The sequence below is a fragment of the Haemaphysalis longicornis genome, unplaced genomic scaffold (assembly GCF_048455015.1).
Source record: "Haemaphysalis longicornis isolate Haplotype H1 unplaced genomic scaffold, Haemaphysalis longicornis Haplotype H1 scaffold_3, whole genome shotgun sequence".
Classification (NCBI taxonomy): domain Eukaryota; kingdom Metazoa; phylum Arthropoda; class Arachnida; order Ixodida; family Ixodidae; genus Haemaphysalis; species Haemaphysalis longicornis.
In genome coordinates this window covers 25,782,759-25,800,284 of record NW_027526335.1, presented here as the reverse complement: position 1 = coordinate 25,800,284, position 17,526 = coordinate 25,782,759, and the positions used below count along the sequence as shown (strand labels likewise).

The following is a 17,526-nucleotide window of genomic DNA, read 5'->3' as shown; positions in this document are numbered from 1 at the left end:
TCACTGGAAAGGGAGAAGGTCGGGGCCCCGTGGGAGCTCTCCGTACGCTAGGCGCGTGTGACTATAACCAGCAAACGCCATTCGAGGGAGCATTCTGTAGAGTCGACAGACGACTGCTTATTTTATTTATTTTTTTTTGAAGGGGGGCATGCGCAGGTGTCACACCGACCGAAATTTTTCCTTAACTTTCGGTGAGGGGAGAGAGGGGCAGTGCGGGGGGTAAAACCTGAAGCTCGTTCCCAGAACACTACACACAAGGAAAAGAGGGAAAGGAAGCATTTTGAAAAGTTGGTCGCCACAAGGGTCGCGCACCTTTTTGAACAGCAGAACACTTCGTTTTGACGAACTAGTGAGTGCGCAGGTGTCTCGGACATAAGTGCAATTTTGCGTAGCTTTAAACAAACATTCAGACATTCGGAAAGTTGGACACAAGAGTGACAAGTGCAGCGTCTTTACAGTGCCGTTTCTTTTTTTTTTTTTTTCAGGTCAGATGCCCAATATGCCTCTGTATTTGTTACCGCAGATTTAAAGCGTTTTGCTATCCCTCTAATGAATGTGCTGCTGTGGCTTCTAGGGGAATTCGCGAGGGAGTGCGGCAACGTCAGCGTTTGGGAGGCTGGTGCAAGCAAACAGCGCATCGACGACATGCTGACCTCATTGTTTGCAAATGGCTTAAATTTGTTTCGTTGAGGAGTGTTGTAGTAGATAAAGCTCTTTCCAAGATACCTTGTGTTCTCGATGTAGGTGTTTTGTTGATTCTGTGTTTTTATTGTCTTATTAACGTGTTCGCACGTATATCGTATTCATGTAATTTTTATGCAATAAATTGACTGTGCAGACTTTTCACGTTTCGCCATTCAACGTTTGAAGCGGAAAAAGACTAGAAATTACGTGATCCCCAACGAAAAATAAAAATGCGGCCTGTGCCCTTATTAAGAACTCCCAAATGCAGTAATAAATTCCACTGCAGCGCATATATATGAAGCGCACAAAAACACACACAAAAAAACCTCGAATGCAGGTCAACACTGCTCCCAATGCGCCCCCTGAAAACTCCCAGTTGGAGGAAACAATACACTCCCAATGGTACCCCTGGAAACTCCCATTGTAGTGGCAGTAAAATGAAACTCCCATAAGCTACTGAAAAAACTGCCGAAATAATGGGAGTAATGCGAAACTCCCATTGGAAGGAGTTTTGAAAACTCCGAATTGGTACTGAGTTATGACACAAGCCATTTACTCCCATTCCGGCTTATTTGTGTTCTGTGTGAGTATAAAGCTTTGTACAAAACCCAATCATGCTGCGCGGATAAGAATTACGTACATAGATGTAACGCTGTCAACGTGATCTTGAAGCCATTTGAAAACTATACGTGCTATTATTTTCCCCTCGTTAGAGGTGAGCTTAATGGGTCACGTGCAGGCTGGTGAAAAGGGTAGTTTTGGCGTGGTTGAGAAGAACAACCATGGTCCCAAGTTTTTATTCGGCGTAAAGTGCCCTTTCAATCATATTAAAAGCCAATTGCACTCAAATGTCGTCTCGGCCAAATTAATTGTTAGCGAGAAGTACGTACCACGAAACAAACAGAGGCATGTCTGGTAGCCCCGTAAAATGCGTCGTTAATCAGTTTGAAACGAAATAGCTCCGCCGCAGGCGACAATGCGCCTTCCGGTGAATCGCCTGGACAGCCATGAAGTGGAAGTGACATTGCGGCTGGCCGGTTGCTTGGCCCTTCGCCTGGAAGGGGAACCGGTCGAGTTCCGCAGGTCCATCTTGCCCTAGAGCTGCTGCGAGCGCAAAGCGGTTTCCCGCAGGTCTGCTCCGGCCGCCCGGCCGCCCGGCCGCTCGCTCGCCGGCTGAAGCGTCACTTCAACGTGGCCGTATTAGCCGCGCTCTTCTCAATTTCGCTTTCAAAATTGCCAATTCTTGCTGGCCGTGAAGGGCCGTGCGGGCGCGTATTTCAGCTGTCATTATCTGCGCTTTCCAGACTTTTTTAAAAAAGGCAGACTTTACGGAAACAAGCTTTTCAAAAGGACGAAATAGTGAGCGCAGCTAACCTTTACTTTCGTCTAGCATGGTTCCCAAGTCATCATCTGCTAAGTTTGTGAGATGAGCCGTAGTGATTGCATCCTGACCAGGAGCCTCATTGCCCTTGTGTTGACGTAACGCTGCCCATAATTAGGCCATAGTGAATACGATTCCCAATTTGCCATTTTCCGGAACGAGGCGGTCAGGGGCGGCTGGCATTGCTAGGCTATTTTGGATGTCCCGTAAAAATTTAGCAGGGCATTTTTTTTTTTATTGCGCGTTGTAGTTTGTGCCGGTCATAGTCTTCGTGACATCTGGGGCGATGAGCGCTCTAAAAATTCGGCAAGTTCGGCTCCTGCCGAGTGTGCCCTGCAGGCTCTCCCGAGAGTCCGGTCTTTGCGCACGGTGCAGTTTGTCGGAGTACTCTTCAGTGCGGTTGTTAATTGAAGAAATACCTGCCGTGAGCCTCCGATTAGTTTGATGGGTTTTCCACCGTTACAGCGGAGCTGTTATAAACAGAGCCCGCCGGTTTTTTTTTTTTTTTTGCGTCCGTACAACGCGAAAAGTCACTCCATTCTATTTTCGGCACACTCTCCGCATACGATCACCTGTTCACCTACGGTGCTTCATATATTGGTACCAGAAGGCGTATATTGCCGCGGAAAAAAATGTTTTCTGAGCGATGCGTTTGCGCTTAGAACTGAAGCCGGCTCTAAGGTGATCGGTGCAGGCTTGGTCTTTGAAAGCGGTTGTTCACATTGCGTCACGCAAAGGAAAACGTACTCATAAAGAAAAATAGCCTAACTCCCTCTGTACGGGGCCGAAGGAAACTACCAACGACGATCGGGCCTCGGACGCCAATCGTAAGAGCGAGGCGCGTTGGGGTCCCTGATGCCACGAGGCGGGTGTTACGTGACTGTTTGAATTCTCACGAGATGTTGGTTCTCGCTTGGCTGCCACTCTGCGGTGTGCTACGCGGACGCTCAAACATTGCTTTTGGTAAACGTTACTACAGGCAGGAATCGGGATGCCAGAAAACCATTCGTCCTGTCCCGGCACCTGCCACAGAAAGCCACAAGGCCAAAAAACAGACACAGTAAGGTAGAGATATCACACGGGAAGCTCACAGGTCGTCTATTTTGAATTACATTGCGACTTCCGGCCACATACAAACTTGCACGCACACCCACTGCACGCTGGTGCGCCAACGAGCAGGCACTCTAGTACGCGGGCACGCCATCCAACAGGCACCCGTATATGTGCACGACAGGAAGTGTGCACGCTAGGGAGCGGGCGTGGTCGTGAAAACAAGAACTCGTCCCATTTCTGGCTGCCGCCGCCAATACAAGTGTCATATCGTCCACTGATGATAGCGTGATTATTGCCGTATGTCTAGCCGAATTCCCAACAGTATGGAAAATAGTCTGGAGCTCCGTCAGCGGAATTTTATCTCTTCGCATCTCGGTTATTTCTGCTCATGCACACGCTGAGAAAAATGGGACACAATCGGAAGCTTCATACGATAAGAGCTGATTGTGCGTTTTTGTTAGCGCGTATGGTAACCCGGTTGGGATTCCCCGTTATCGATACCGCGCATGGGGAGGCAAACAGACGATCGTATAAATACAAGGGATGGCTTCAGACCGGCATTCACTCGGACACCTCGACTCCTTGGGAAAACAAAATGCAGCCCATGATCCTTTGCGTTGTTCTTCTGACGGGCTCGGCCGTCGCCCACCATGTTGGTAAGTCCACCACCACTTCTCGCACAAAAGCAACTTGGATGAAATATGCGTCTCGTTTGGCCTCAGTAATACATTATTGAAAACTTTCAGCTTCCACGTAGAAGCAAGGTACGTAAAAGGCGTGCAGACTGACGTTTATGAGCTGTCTGTCGGCCCATATCGTGATTGGTTACATTGTGAATGCTGTACTTGCATCCTTTCCATTATTCGTAGATCTGTATATGAATTTTACTATTTCAGATTTTCTATTCATTAAATATGAATATACACTGAGGTTTTCTGTGTATGGGTGCTTGCCGAAAATGGAATTTTGGCTGTAGGTACTATCTTTTTCCCTTTATAAGGCGTTAGCCCAGTGTGAAGCCTACCTTGGTTACTAACCAGCCCGTGTGATTACCCCACCTACTAGTCGGGTATACGTGCCAATGCTGGAGCACTGCGAGGTGTCTGCGCTTTTGTTTTCACCCTTCTACTTGCTAGCTTTATGCACATGTATTAGAAGTCGGGTGTTGTCACCGGCGCGTCCGGTTGATGAGTGGTGCAGTTCTGGAATGCATTGCGCCTCGCATCGTCGAGTGCAGGATATGCTGAAACAAAATTGACTGGATCGAAATTCGTTGAGCTCGCAAAACAACAAAATTAACTTTATTATCCGGCATCTGATCAATTAAGCGAGAGAGTAAGAAAAGGCTGGTGTAAGGTACGTTCGCCACCGACAGTATGCCGTCAGGTGTGATACCGAGTGGTCATACAGCGGGCCATCAATCAGACAAGCTTTTACTTCTCGCCTGCTTAGCACTAGAGTAATAGGAGTAGACAGAAGGAACAAATCGCATGATGACACCGAGGTCAGATCTCGGGAGTAGCAAAGTTGACGCTCGGCCATGCAAGTACCTTTTCATCCTACCAGGTGACTGCTGGGGGCTGCAGTGTTTACAAGTGAACTGAAAACGCGCTGTATATAAGATTTCTAAGGTCTACAAAACTAAAGTCTACATACCAGGATTAGTGATTACTTTGACCACAAGGAGGCGTTCCTTTGTAGCGATTGAACAGCAAGGAAAGGAACCTCAATGCTCTCGCCGTTTGCAAAGTTGCTGGCGTTCTAGTGCAGGGGGCAGGGGAATTTTTTGTCTCCATACAATATTTGTCTTTAGATGTATCTGGTCACAACATACTCCTTTCTGTTTCATCGGTCCAAAGTGCTGCTTTTTTGTGAGGCGAAATCTGCAAACAAATATTATTAACGTTGACATCTTAATAGTTCTAAAGATTTTACGTAACTCACCGCAGTAGTCCCGATAACTGAGCAATATAACATGCCTATAGTGTTGTGGCTATGCCTTCAGGTGCGAAAACCGCCAGGTGTTGGCTCGATTTCCAATACCGAGAGCTGATTAATTTTACCACTTTAGCATATGCGCTCTAATGAGCATTTCGCATGTCCTATTTCAAATTCTCGGGTCCTTGCCAAACAAGAACTACATATGAATGCGTGAGCTTAATAAAGTTATCGTGCGCTGTTGTTCTCGGGAACATACAGGAAAACAAGCTTTTTAACAGCAGAGTTGCTCAATTAAGCTCTTGGTCGCACCGTCCATGAACACAACAAAGAGCAAGAAAATGCCGAGCGCACGTGAGCGTGCGTCTCGTGAGGAGCGCGCGGCGTCGTCCAGGCTTGCGCGTGGGCTTGCGCCACGCGAGGGCTCGCAAATACAAATGAATAATCCCGCACATGTGAGCCTGACGAACTCCCGGCATCGTCCAAGTCCACATTCGATAACGCTTTGCCCAACGTTCCTGGTGTGGTCTCTCGCGTACTGTTCTCTTCGCCAGCTCACGCCGATTGCGCAAATCCGGTTGCCGCCTGTTCTAGCGCGGGATAACGCGATCCACTAAGTAAGAGATGTGAATGCCTACGGATAAACGATCCGTTCCTGCCAGTAATGGACGTATTTCAGCGGCAAGTTCGGAAATGCACGTCAGGTGCGAGAGTGGGGTCTCCGAAGAAGGTAGAATATGCCGCCAGCTCTGCTGTTTCTCCAGCATTGCACCCCTAGTGGAGGCTGCGCCATATCTTAAATGTATAACACAGACAGACAGATAGTCTAGCTTTTAGTGAAGGTTCCAAGTCTACGGATTACATAATTTAGTCTCAGATATAAAACATCAGAGCCGCTCCACCCTCCATCAGAGCGAAGCTGGCGCTCTGGTGGGATTTGCTATGTTGTAGCTCTAGCTATATTGAGAATTCCCTGTGTTAAATTAAAAGGACAGTAGTGTGATCCCTACGTCCTAGAGTAATGGTTGGTTGGTAGGGGTGGTGGCGTTTTATTATGATAATTATATTTGAGCGCGCGGCATTCAGCAATGTCAGGGGGGAGAGATACGCCGAGCATGGCGAGACGTATACACGACACAAGAAAGAGGCGGCGGCGGTGAAGAGTAGAAAAATGTGGGGCTGTAAGCCTGCTCCCTCCGTGGTTGGTCATGCTTCATTGTGCAACACCAAATGTACGAAAGCCAGTTTGCCAAGACCAGCCTTACACCAATGTCTTTAAAGTCGGCTTCACCTTTTGACACAAATACGACGCTTGGAAGACATCTTGAGGACATATATAAACCATCTTGCGTCAAATTAAGGGGGCCCTAGGAGGAGTTTTTTGTGGATTTTTTATGCGGTAGAATTGTTTATCTACACTCGATCTGTCTCCCGAGACGATCTGCTGGATCCTCGTGATAGACAGCTTCTCTCTAAAATCTTTGCAGGGAATCGGGGGGTAAACCAGTAAAAGCTATGTCGCATTTAAGAATCTATTTCCCGAACACGCCTGCGCGGGAGCAGGCGGCTCGTCGGCGATCTAAATGGCGGGTCGGATTTTTTTCGTTTGTGCCCACGCGCATGCGCATACGCACCCCCCATTGGCGCAGGTGAGTGCGGCGTTCCCCGGATCCAGCCGTCGCTCGAGGCCTCGGACCGCATCGAGGGCGGCCAGGAGGCCGTGCCGGGCAGCTGGCCGTGGCATGTGCAGCTCAACAAGCGCTCCGGACACCACCTGTGCAGCGGCGCCCTCGTCGACGACCAGCACGTGATCACGGCCGCCAAGTGCCTCTGGTGGGTGCACAACACAAGCGACAGTTGATTCGTGTAGATCTGCTTGAATGTCATTGTGGGTCTTGCACGGGCTCAACCTCCCTCGTCTTAAAATCGTGTTCGTTTCCCGTTCGTTCATTATTTAATTTATTAGGTACAAAGGACCTTTAATTGCGGCACTACCTGGGTGGATTTGCATCGGCCATGCGACAGCAGTAAACGCTACATGTGGATCACACTAGTAAGACCTTGAATAGCGAGGGGTTTCGAAGGAACCAGATGTAAGCGGTAGAGAACTGTTGGGAAAGGAGGGGTAGATAGCGAAAGAATGTCCCTTTTGGGGCGAAGGACAGATACCGCTGATTTGACGTCAGAGCGGTGAAAACATTTGAGTCCTTGCACTTGCACCATGAGCTACAGGAAGATAATGAGGGTTACGATAGTGGCAATAATAATGATTTATTTCGCACATAAACCCAGCGGGAATACCAACAGCGCATTGGCGGGTAATTACGGCATGATGTTATGCAGTGCTTCCAAACGAGTAATGCGCACTTGATCTATCCTATACCACATTCTCGACGCTCACGCGTATAGGTCTATAAGGAGGGATACGCACAAAATGGCATTATTCGACCACACAAAAAACGCCTGAGTCTAACACTATGGCTGTCAAGCTTAGGAACTTTTTCATTTACCTATACCGAGCACTGCACGTGATTGTACATCAATAAAGGATGTCACCCAAGGTTCTAAGACCTCACTAAAAGTTTAAAATGATCTCCATTAGGTTACGTAACTTTGCAATTACTGGCAGCTGTGAACTTACTATAACACAACTCGACCATTCAGAAACGTGTTGGTTAGTAGATTTTCACTTTCTGAGTCCGCCACAATTCGTTTGTCATGGGCTCGCGATACATTTCCTTTTTTCCAGCACCGGCTTTAAACAAGGACGTGGGAAGACAAAATTACAGAACACCAGAAAACTAAAAAAATGCTGAATATATTTTTTACTGGAATAATTTATTTCCCTATGTAATGGGAAGTAATGTGATATAATAATAATGTCGGTCATCGTTAAAATGAGACCGTAATAATGCTGCTAATGTATTGCAGAAACTAGAAAAAGACGATTTTTGTGAGAGATGACCTAATTTATCAAGCTATCGTTGTAGGCGGCATAACATCCACACGGTGGCAAAATACAGACACAAAGTAGAAGAGAAACTAACTTACTTACCGATTTGTCATTTTTTATATTCTGTTCCGAATTTTTACGTCTAGTTTTATCCGCATACACATCTGCGCAAACGAGTATGATAGCCTGGTGGCATCACTTGGGCTTTCAGACCAGCTAAGCGTATTGATAAATACGTTTACCTCGCTCCTTTTGTTCTCATTGACCGAGCGGGTGAAAAGTGTCACAATTATTTCGGGAAAGGAATAGTTGGAATAATCTCCCAAATTTGTAGTATTAACGACGCTACGAAAAAATAGGAAAGCTTAATCCCGTCGACAAAAACACCAGGAAGCACGGGATGAATGCATCGATGTGATCAAATGCCGGTAGTTTTGAGCTGTGTTGCCCATTGTTCGAAAGTACGCACAATAAACGCGCGCGAATATCTCAGGTTTCGATAGGTTACAGCTACACACTGTTGCGGCAGTCATGGTAGTGTCCACGGCCCCGTCTCCAGACGCTAGCGGCACGGCTCCTGCACCAGGCGGCGTCATTGCCTGCGCGAAGCCTCGCTGAATGTGGACAGCTGCAGAGAGTGGAGAGTGAGGGTGGCTGTAGTGGGTGCGGTTTGAAACCACAGATCGGTCACACAACCGGAATGGCACTGCTAGAGTAGGCGTCACCGCATCCACCCGAGTGATCAGCAATTATATTTTATTCCTGTTTGTGTGCGGGGAGGGGGGGGGGGGGTTGTAAAATTTGGTACACGTCGCACACTTCAGCGGTACAGCTTCTCCAGTGCCTCGTGAGACGGCCTTCTTTATTTGTGCATTTATCCATCCCCTGTTCGACAGATTTTTTGTCCCCAGGTGGGAAGAAGAATTTGCATTCGCAATTAAGTTGCTACGATAATTTCTCGTCGTATCAACAGTCCAACCTTCTGCTATAATGGTTCTCAGCCATGTCTGCCCCGAGGACCCCTTTTGGGCTTGCGAAAGTGATTAGGAACCCCGCGATGAAGCATATTTAGATCGGTGTCATGATTCCAAACAATTTGTACTTGCAGCTTGCGTCGCCCACACACTTTTCGAACGCCCGCGTTTTCTGCTTGACGTTAATGAAGATGCGCCTCATAATGATAAATAATTTTCTCTTGAACCTAAAAGACTTCTAAACACCGATATGCTGCCTTTTCTGTGTCGGTTTTTTTTTCTCTGAGAGCTAGCGTGTTGTGCAAAAAGTAGATGTTAAAATATGTACTACACGGAGAAACTAAGCGTACATGTAATGCGTCCAAGCCACGTTTTTGCAGTGCAAGAAAGTGCTGGCAAAATCGAGCAAAGAATAGAGCGTTGAAAAGTTTTGAGGGAGGCTCGCAGACCCCTCAAATGTTCTCGCGGACCCCCTGGGACCCGCGGACCCCCATTTGAGAACCACTAGGGTTTTGCTTCAACTGTTCCCAAAATTGCCTTACCTCCAGATCCGTAGCTCTCAAAGAGGGATCTGAGGACCTCGAGGTGTCCCTGAGGGGATTCGCAAGTCCCTTCGCGACACTCCATACCCCCCTTCTCGTTTTTGCCAGATCTTGCCGTCAATGAAAGAAAAAAAAAAACAATAAATTATTGGCTTTGCCGCATGGCCCGTGCGTTCCAGCTATCGGCTTGGTGGCTGCTTTCAAGGGGGCTTTTTGCGCAACACTTAAGTTTTGCAAAGAAGCCTTACCCACAATATAACGGGCAGAGAAATGGATGTATGGGCGACTGTAGCTGCAAGAGTAAATGAATTGACAATATCACACATATTACCATAGTTCATCATATGGTATCCCACCATTTTTGAATTTCCTGGGTGCGTTCACGGCATGCTCACGGTTGAGAACCACAGCTCTAAATATTTTTCACATGTTGTAGCCGTGCTGTCAGAATGCTCTAGTCGGGAAAGTTGCGCACATACACACTGATCGTTTGCAATGTTTGTAGACGTTGACCTGATGTGTCAGTTTTTTTTCCCAAAAACGCGCGTATAACCACATTTTGTGTTAATACATTTAATCGCGGTGCTCGATGCGCAAATGCAAGCTGTTTGCGACGTTGGCCTCTATGAAAAACACACAATGTTACTCTTGCTTTCGCACCTAGCCTTTTCTTCTACTTTATCAACTTTAAAGCATAATGACGGATTTAATATATTACAGGAAGCTGAAGAACGTCCGAGATCTCACGGTGCTCGCCGGAGCGCATTCGAGGGACACTGTCGCGGAGGGGCAAAGGAGCGCTGACATTGAGGAGGCCTGCGTCTACAAGGGTTACAAGGGAAAGCACGAGGTAAGTGACGAGACGCCTTTCATCGGGAAACACTCATTTCTCGCGCGGGTAACAATGCAAAAATTAAGGTGTAAGTATTGAGTCTCTAAACAACAGGCGGTGTCACTGCGTGCGGAGACAATGTCTGCTATCTCGGTTAAAGATTCGACAAACTTTTATGGCCTAAGTTTTGCTTCGGCTTAACAGGCGTTCTTTTATTACAACTTTCTGAAGTTGCTCAAGGTCCTGGCAGGTTTTCTTAATTTTTGTGTTGTCCCACTGCTGAGGTACTTTCTTTTTTCTTTTTTTTTTTTTTTTTGCCGTGTATGCCCGACCTCACTTTTTTTTATAGTGGCAAGGAAAACGTGTTGCACTGAAACGTACCGACCTTAAACTCAAAAACTAGACAAGAATGCAAGATGATAACCTGACTTTGTAGCACAGTATTGGCAGAATGGTCAAAATAAATAACCATGCTGGGTACTTTGTAATCACTCGCTATAATTAGCGCAAGGCTAACCTTCTGCGTGTCATCGCATTTTTCGAGAACATTAAATGCAAGAAAACCAACAACAATGTGCTCATCCCTCTCCTCCTCAGAACAACATCGCCATCCTCAAGCTGAAGGCTCCCTTGAAGCGCAGCGACACCATCCAGCCCATCTGCCTGCCCGAGAGCTCGGCGCCGGTCGTCGCGGGGTGGAACGTGTACGGCACGGGCTACGGTCACACGCACGGTGGGTGCTTGCTCCGTCTTTACATCGCTTCTCAAGCTGGTGATGCATCGACACCTGCCTTTATGGCCTAAGATAACTCCCAAAGGCACTGACAAAAGAAAACGGCTGTATTCAATAAGTGGGCTCTTAAAAGCTAGAGCTTTATCCTCTGGCTACGCGCCTATGTGATCGCCGCGCATGGACCCCGCTGTGCCAACCTAGGACACGCTCTGCCTTATGCCGGCGCTTTTTTTACGGCAAACCGAGATTTTCTGTTTTTTTATTTCCGTATTTCTACTTTTATAAACACTACTGGGCACCTTATAGAGACTTCGCGCAATAAGACGGGTCCCATTTTTAAATGGAGCCGCAATTAAAATATACTGTAAGGACACTGTACTAACCAGGAACACCATTGCTTCCTTACCAAAACCACTTGTCATTTTTTGGCACTCGTAGATGCATTGAGCAGAGAAAGGTGAAGACCTGCCACTTTTTTATTAAGTTGGCTATTGGGAAGCTTCTGTTCCAGCAGCCACTCGCTCATCATTGATGCGGCGTATTTCGTTTCTCAGAACACCACGACTCCGTGGTGCACGGCTTGAGCCAGGCACGCGTGAAGACGGTGGCCAACAACGTGTGCTACGACGAAAACAACGCGGAGGTCCCCAAGAGCGTCTTCTGCACCGTCTACGACCTGGGCTCGCCTTGCCAGGTTAGTAGGCATTCGAGGGAAAACTCTGATAGGGGGCCGCTAAGATAAATTGGCTGGGGCGACTCACTTGTACAAAAGGCCAAAGGCGGCTAGAAAACAATCCACCTTTTTCCGTTCACCAGAGCGGAAATTGCCTGTACGTGAGTATTTGTATGGCTGCGTAAATTCCCACCATACCGAAGCATGGGCATTTCTTGACGAACCTATTCTGCAGTCAAGTCTTTGCCTTCAAACGCGTTGTTTTTCACTCAATTACATAAACAAATTCCTCATTCGCATTCAGTTATTGTGTGCCGGAAGCACTGATCAGATTTCGCTATTCCCATAATACATTTCGAGAAGCGCACACGTTGAACCCCTTTCAGGCCCACCCCTTTTATTCACAATAACTTACGCTCCAAACTAAGCTCTTTTCTGGCGGCACCACTTGCAAAAAACCTCGCGTTGGGACTACTCATGACGACTGCATTTCTTTACTGTTCAGCACGACGTGGGCGGCCCTGTGATGAGCAAGGTGGGCGGCGTGTGGACGCTCCACGGCGTGGTGTCTGGAGGTGCCGACGAGGACAAGGTGGGCGAGCACCCCGTGCTGCACACCCGGGTGGCCCTCTTCGCCGACTTCATCGACAAGTACACGCACGGCAAGGGCAGCGAAAACTGCGATATCCTGAGGGCATAAACGCGCAATAGAACATGCATCCTCATGTTCTCTTATCAGAACTACTGTACAGTGACGAAATAAAAAAAACGCTTCTACTGAGAAAGCCAGCCTGCCCCTTTGTGGTTTGCTTTCTTTCTGTTGAGAAGCCAGAGAAGATCTTCGACGGTCGTAGAGTTGAATCAAGCAAGGCGTTTTGAAGAAGAAAGTACGCTTTAGAGCGTGGGTTGGTGGTAATAAGAATTTACATAGTGTTATCTAACGAGTCGCGATAATTCCTTCCCAGTTGACGCATTGCCGGCTTGAACCCTACACTGAAATTTGTACTTCCGGGCGTGAGATTGCCTGACGCTGAAATGCGATAGCATTGGATAATTACCTCCAAATTTATATAAGACCTTAATTTCGAATTATGATAAGTAACATGCATAGCCAGGGCTTCGCTACTGACAGCCTTGGTGCGACATGTAGTTTTAGAGGGTCCACGGCCAGTCGCCTTCTCTTGCTGTTGACACGGCGTAGACGCTCGAGTAGAAACGTCGGAGGTGGGGGGGGGGGGGGGGTAAAATAAAACATTCTCTACACCCCAAAGTTGTTCAGTGGCGCTAGCTTTATTACGCTTATGGTTTGCTATCATGCACCTGTGAAATGAAAAAGTGGGCAAGAATGAGAAAAAAGAAAAATAAACACGGTGAGAAAAACAGAGTGTAGAGAGGTGAGCGCCGCGTTAGCCTGGAGCAAGACGTTAGAGTTCAGAGATTGCTGCCAGACAATTTCGTAGTAGCGTTTCTTGTAAAGGTTAAGTTGGCAGGTAGCGCAGGGGCTCCTTTTCCGTCTTATCGGCAGATCACAGAGATGACTAGTGATGTAAGATCTTCATCTCGGAAAACAGACGAAGGAATGAAGAAATCGCAATCGATAGCAACGCTCAAATTAAAAGTGAACTTCAGTTTATTTTTTCATTTTTACGCAAGCCAAACATTTCTGAAAACCTCCTTCGAGCTTGAGATGCGAGGAGTGAGGAAACGGAGGAGCTGGTGATCTTCACTATCTTTAACTTGGCTTTTCTTAGGCCTGTCCCTTTCTTAAAAGAGAGATAGTTAAAAAGCGAGGCTTTTTTCTTGCAAACTGAGGTAAAGTCCACAATCCACCCTTAAAGTCGTAAATCCAAACAGCAAAATCTGAAGCCAAAGTCCAAAGTCAACGCCCGCGTTACGAACCCGAAGGAAATTCTAAGCGCCCCGAGCGCGATGATAGCGCAATCGGATAGACATTTGTTTCGTAACTCGAGGACTCTTTTTCTATTCTGACCACGGGAAGCGTTTTTTTATTCTTTCAGATTTGCTGCACATGTTATTGTTCCCCGCCACTGCTAACCCCGTACCCCTCGGGCCTTCGAGATGCCCCCGTGGTTAGGCTGCCGGTTTCACGGCGTAAAGCTCCAGGGTTCGATAACTAACCGCATCTCTTTCTTGAGGCGCGCACTACCGACACCTGTTCGTGAGCTCCTTTCCCCCTCGCCGCTTTTCCTCGCACTTTCCTGGGGCGGTATTCTCGTAACTGTCCCTTTTGAAAACGTCCCTTTTGCGTCCCTTTCATCGTGACGTACTTCCGGTTAAGCAGTGGGCATTTGATTCAAATACCGTAACTGTTCTTGCAAACGCATTTTAAAGAACTGAAACCGTATCAGAGTATCTTTTATGTGTTTATTGTTCCGCGAGCGAACCAACAATAAGGCGACGAAAAATCGTCTGCTCCAAATCGTCTGCTCCGAGTAGCCACGGCTCATAGCTCCGCCGTGCTTGCATAGCGTCACATCCGGGTGTTCGCTGTTCGCCAATCAGGACTCGCTCAAAAGGGACACTTTTGAAAGGGACACAAAAGGGACAAAACACGGGAATACCGCCCCTGGCCTAGCATTTTCCCCTCTCTACTTCACCGAGCGGAATTTCCTGTTAACGATCCGCACGGACAAAAGAAACTTTAACAGCTCCGCTGTTAAAAGCATCATAAACCTTCCCGAGGAACTAGGCTTGATTGCAATGGAGAGATGCATGTGTAAATTAAGCATACGCAACGTTTATTTATAATATTTGTTTAGTGGGCCTTTGTTTCTCCTTGTCAACTGTTGTTTCTGCTGGCACAGCAACGTTGTTTGGGAGATAGGAAGCAAAACAACGTAGTAGCTTTGCCCGCAAACAATGAGAATTAGTTAATGCTATAAAAAAACTTACACTGTTCGTGCCATCAGCGAGGCATATGCAATGAGAAGGCGCGCATAGACAGAATAGAAAGAAAATTGGAGATAACAGTCAGCGTAAAGCACAGGGCTCTTATTTATTAGTCCCAAAGAACACATCGGTAGAAGGAAAGTTCCATAAAAATCATATTTCTGTGGGGTGCCTTCGAAAGTATCTGCTTCTGATGCAATGTCGATATCTGGGGGACACCTAGCTATTAGACGAAAACGCTGTTTTTATTGATTGAAAAATTAATGCTTAATTAAAATGGATTGATTGATTGATTGATTGATTGATTGATTGATTGATTGATTGATTGATTGATTGATTGATTGATTGATTGATTGATTGATTGATTGATTGATTGATTGATTGATTGATTGATTGATTGATTGATTGATTGATTGATTGATTGATAAGCAGGACACATCACTAAGCAGGCAGAAAGATATTTTCGGTGGATGTTAGAGAAACCCTTTCGAGGAACGCAAATCGACACAATGAGTGCATTTATAACTCCCAACCCTGCACATAACTCATAACTGACCGGATGGAGAGCCTTGCGTTTGCGGTTTGGGGAAAGACGGCGCGTCGCTACGCGAACCTTTCAATGCGAGCGGTGCGTTCGGCGTAAGTTTCAACTCCACGGCAGCTCCGCGTTGCTCGACCCTGGCGACGTCTTGTCGTTGCTGCCATTTACAACCCACGTTCCAAGGGCGCCCTCAATTCGGTTGTAACGTGTCTTGTTCGCCACAGCCTTCTCATCGCATTTGCCATCCCGACGCCAACGACGGATTTCAACTTTGAGGTCTAACCGGGCAGATTGTGATGCGCACAGAGCTGAAGCGCGCTTTAGGCTTCCCGAAACCAAAGGTCAAGTCCTACTTGGCACTGGGTTGATTGAACTTTTGGTGGGGTTGATTTCTCACGCGGTATCACGTAATTGGCTCGGCCCGCCATTATCTGGGACGTTTTTGCGCGAAGCCAATCACTTGAGTGCGTACGGTGATACTATTCCGCTGGAAAAGTTTTCCGATTGCGGGCCCAGCCCCCCTTCCCCCCTTCCCCCCTTTTTTCTCCCCCCGTGGACAACGACATCGTGCCCTTCTGCTCTAAAGAGGCAAATTCAGGAAGCCTTGTGTTTGTGGAAATGGGCCGAAAGATGGTTTTCGCCATAAATAGCAGTAGGGGGGGGGGGGGGGGAGGGGTGATGCCAGTGAGGGAGTACGCCAGATGATCAAAAGGGGGAAATGGGTAAGTTGACGCGGACGCGTGCACGCATGCAGAGACCCTCAAGTACACGGATCGTTCGGAACTTCTCTTCCGGACCACTATCCCAGAAAATGATAAACTTTCTGGCGCGTGATGCTATACAGTCATTACGTGATAAATATGCATAAGAATTAAAAAGGTGCAGAGAGGCAAGGGAGTACATTGCACCTCAAGGCACTTGAGTAGACAAATCATGAGAGGGTGTCGAAGTGTACCTAGCGGGTGCTACATCGTAGTCGGCTCCCGCAATTTTCGGAGGTCTAAATAGCAACCATGCAGATTCACAGAGTGGCAAAAAGACAGAGCGACTATACGCCTTGGGACGAACTGCGCTACGCGACCCATTGTGCTGCTACGAATTGCCCTATTACGAATTGTCTTTCGACGAATAATCCGTATCCCGTGTAAGACGAACCACTCACAGAAGTTTTTGTATAAAGGCGAAATGGGAGAAATTAAAATACAGCCCTGAAGAAGGGGTTTCGAACTCCGAAACTGGTGGCATCAAAAAACGGGAATCGTGTCAGTCGACTTCTTTCATTATTTTATACTGGCCCATCGAACCTCATGATCTCTCGCTATATATGTATATATATATATATATATATATATATATATATATATATATATATATATATATATATATATATATATATATATATATATAGGAACAAAGTTTTCCTGGACGCCGGTAGAATATACACAAAAATTGTTTCGACCACGGTAAAAAAAGAGGACATATATAATATATATATACCTGATTCTTATCCGCGCATCATGATCGGTTTCCGCACAACGCTTTTCGCTCAAGACACCCTGCTTCGAATACATGAAATTGTCCGTAAGGACCCCAGCATAGCAAAAATTAAATTCATACCAGTCACAGATGTTAAAGAAGCTTTCCATAATGTTCAGCACAACGTTACAGTGGATGAAATATAGGATACAGGTTGTGGCCACAGCCCATATCGGCATGTTGCAGATTTTTTCAGTGCAAGCAAACTTGCCCGTGGTATCGGTGAGTGCAGATCAGTCCTCATTTCTCATGTCCAGGGGAGGCATTCTTCAAGAATCAGTCCTGAACACTCTTGAATTTGGCCATGCTGAAAATTCATAGAGTCCTTGCCGGCACTCTTAATAATATATATTACCAAGAGTTTCACCACCGCCGGATCAAAGCCGCGTCCTCTGTGATTGTCCAGACACCAAACCATTGAGAGCCCACCGCAGCAGAGAGTGGCGGGCTACCGCAATCCGGCTGAACCGGAGCGTGACTACTTCATTATGAATAGTCCGAGCTGCCAGAGCATAGCCGCCTGTCCATATTAGATGTGGTTTGAATATAATTGTTACGTGAGATTGCTGGAAAGGGAATGGGGAAAGGGGAAGCAGGGGAATAGCCGCTTCCTTTCAAGGGGACAATGTGCAGCTTGAAAACGTCATCCCACCTGTTAAACTGGCTGACGCGGTTGAACTCGTCGAGCCAGTCGTCGACATCAAACAAACAGCCACAGCAAGGTAAAGAACGCACACGGCAGGCTGTCGAGGTTGTCGATATTGAACTGCACTCTG

General features: G+C 47.0%; 1 protein-coding gene across 1 annotated transcript; it reads left to right on the top strand.

Annotated features, from left to right (window-relative positions):
* Nucleotides 1-3,619: 3,619 nt before the first annotated feature.
* LOC144174170 (chymotrypsinogen A-like) lies at nucleotides 3,620-12,552 on the top strand. The gene is made up of 6 exons (XM_077702676.1): nucleotides 3,620-3,774; nucleotides 6,706-6,889; nucleotides 10,246-10,375; nucleotides 10,955-11,090; nucleotides 11,645-11,784; nucleotides 12,269-12,552. The coding sequence occupies exons 1-6, from the start codon at nucleotides 3,714-3,716 to the stop codon at nucleotides 12,461-12,463; spliced, it is 846 nt and encodes a 281-aa protein (XP_077558802.1). The 5' UTR covers nucleotides 3,620-3,713; the 3' UTR covers nucleotides 12,464-12,552.
* Nucleotides 12,553-17,526: the final 4,974 nt, after the last annotated feature.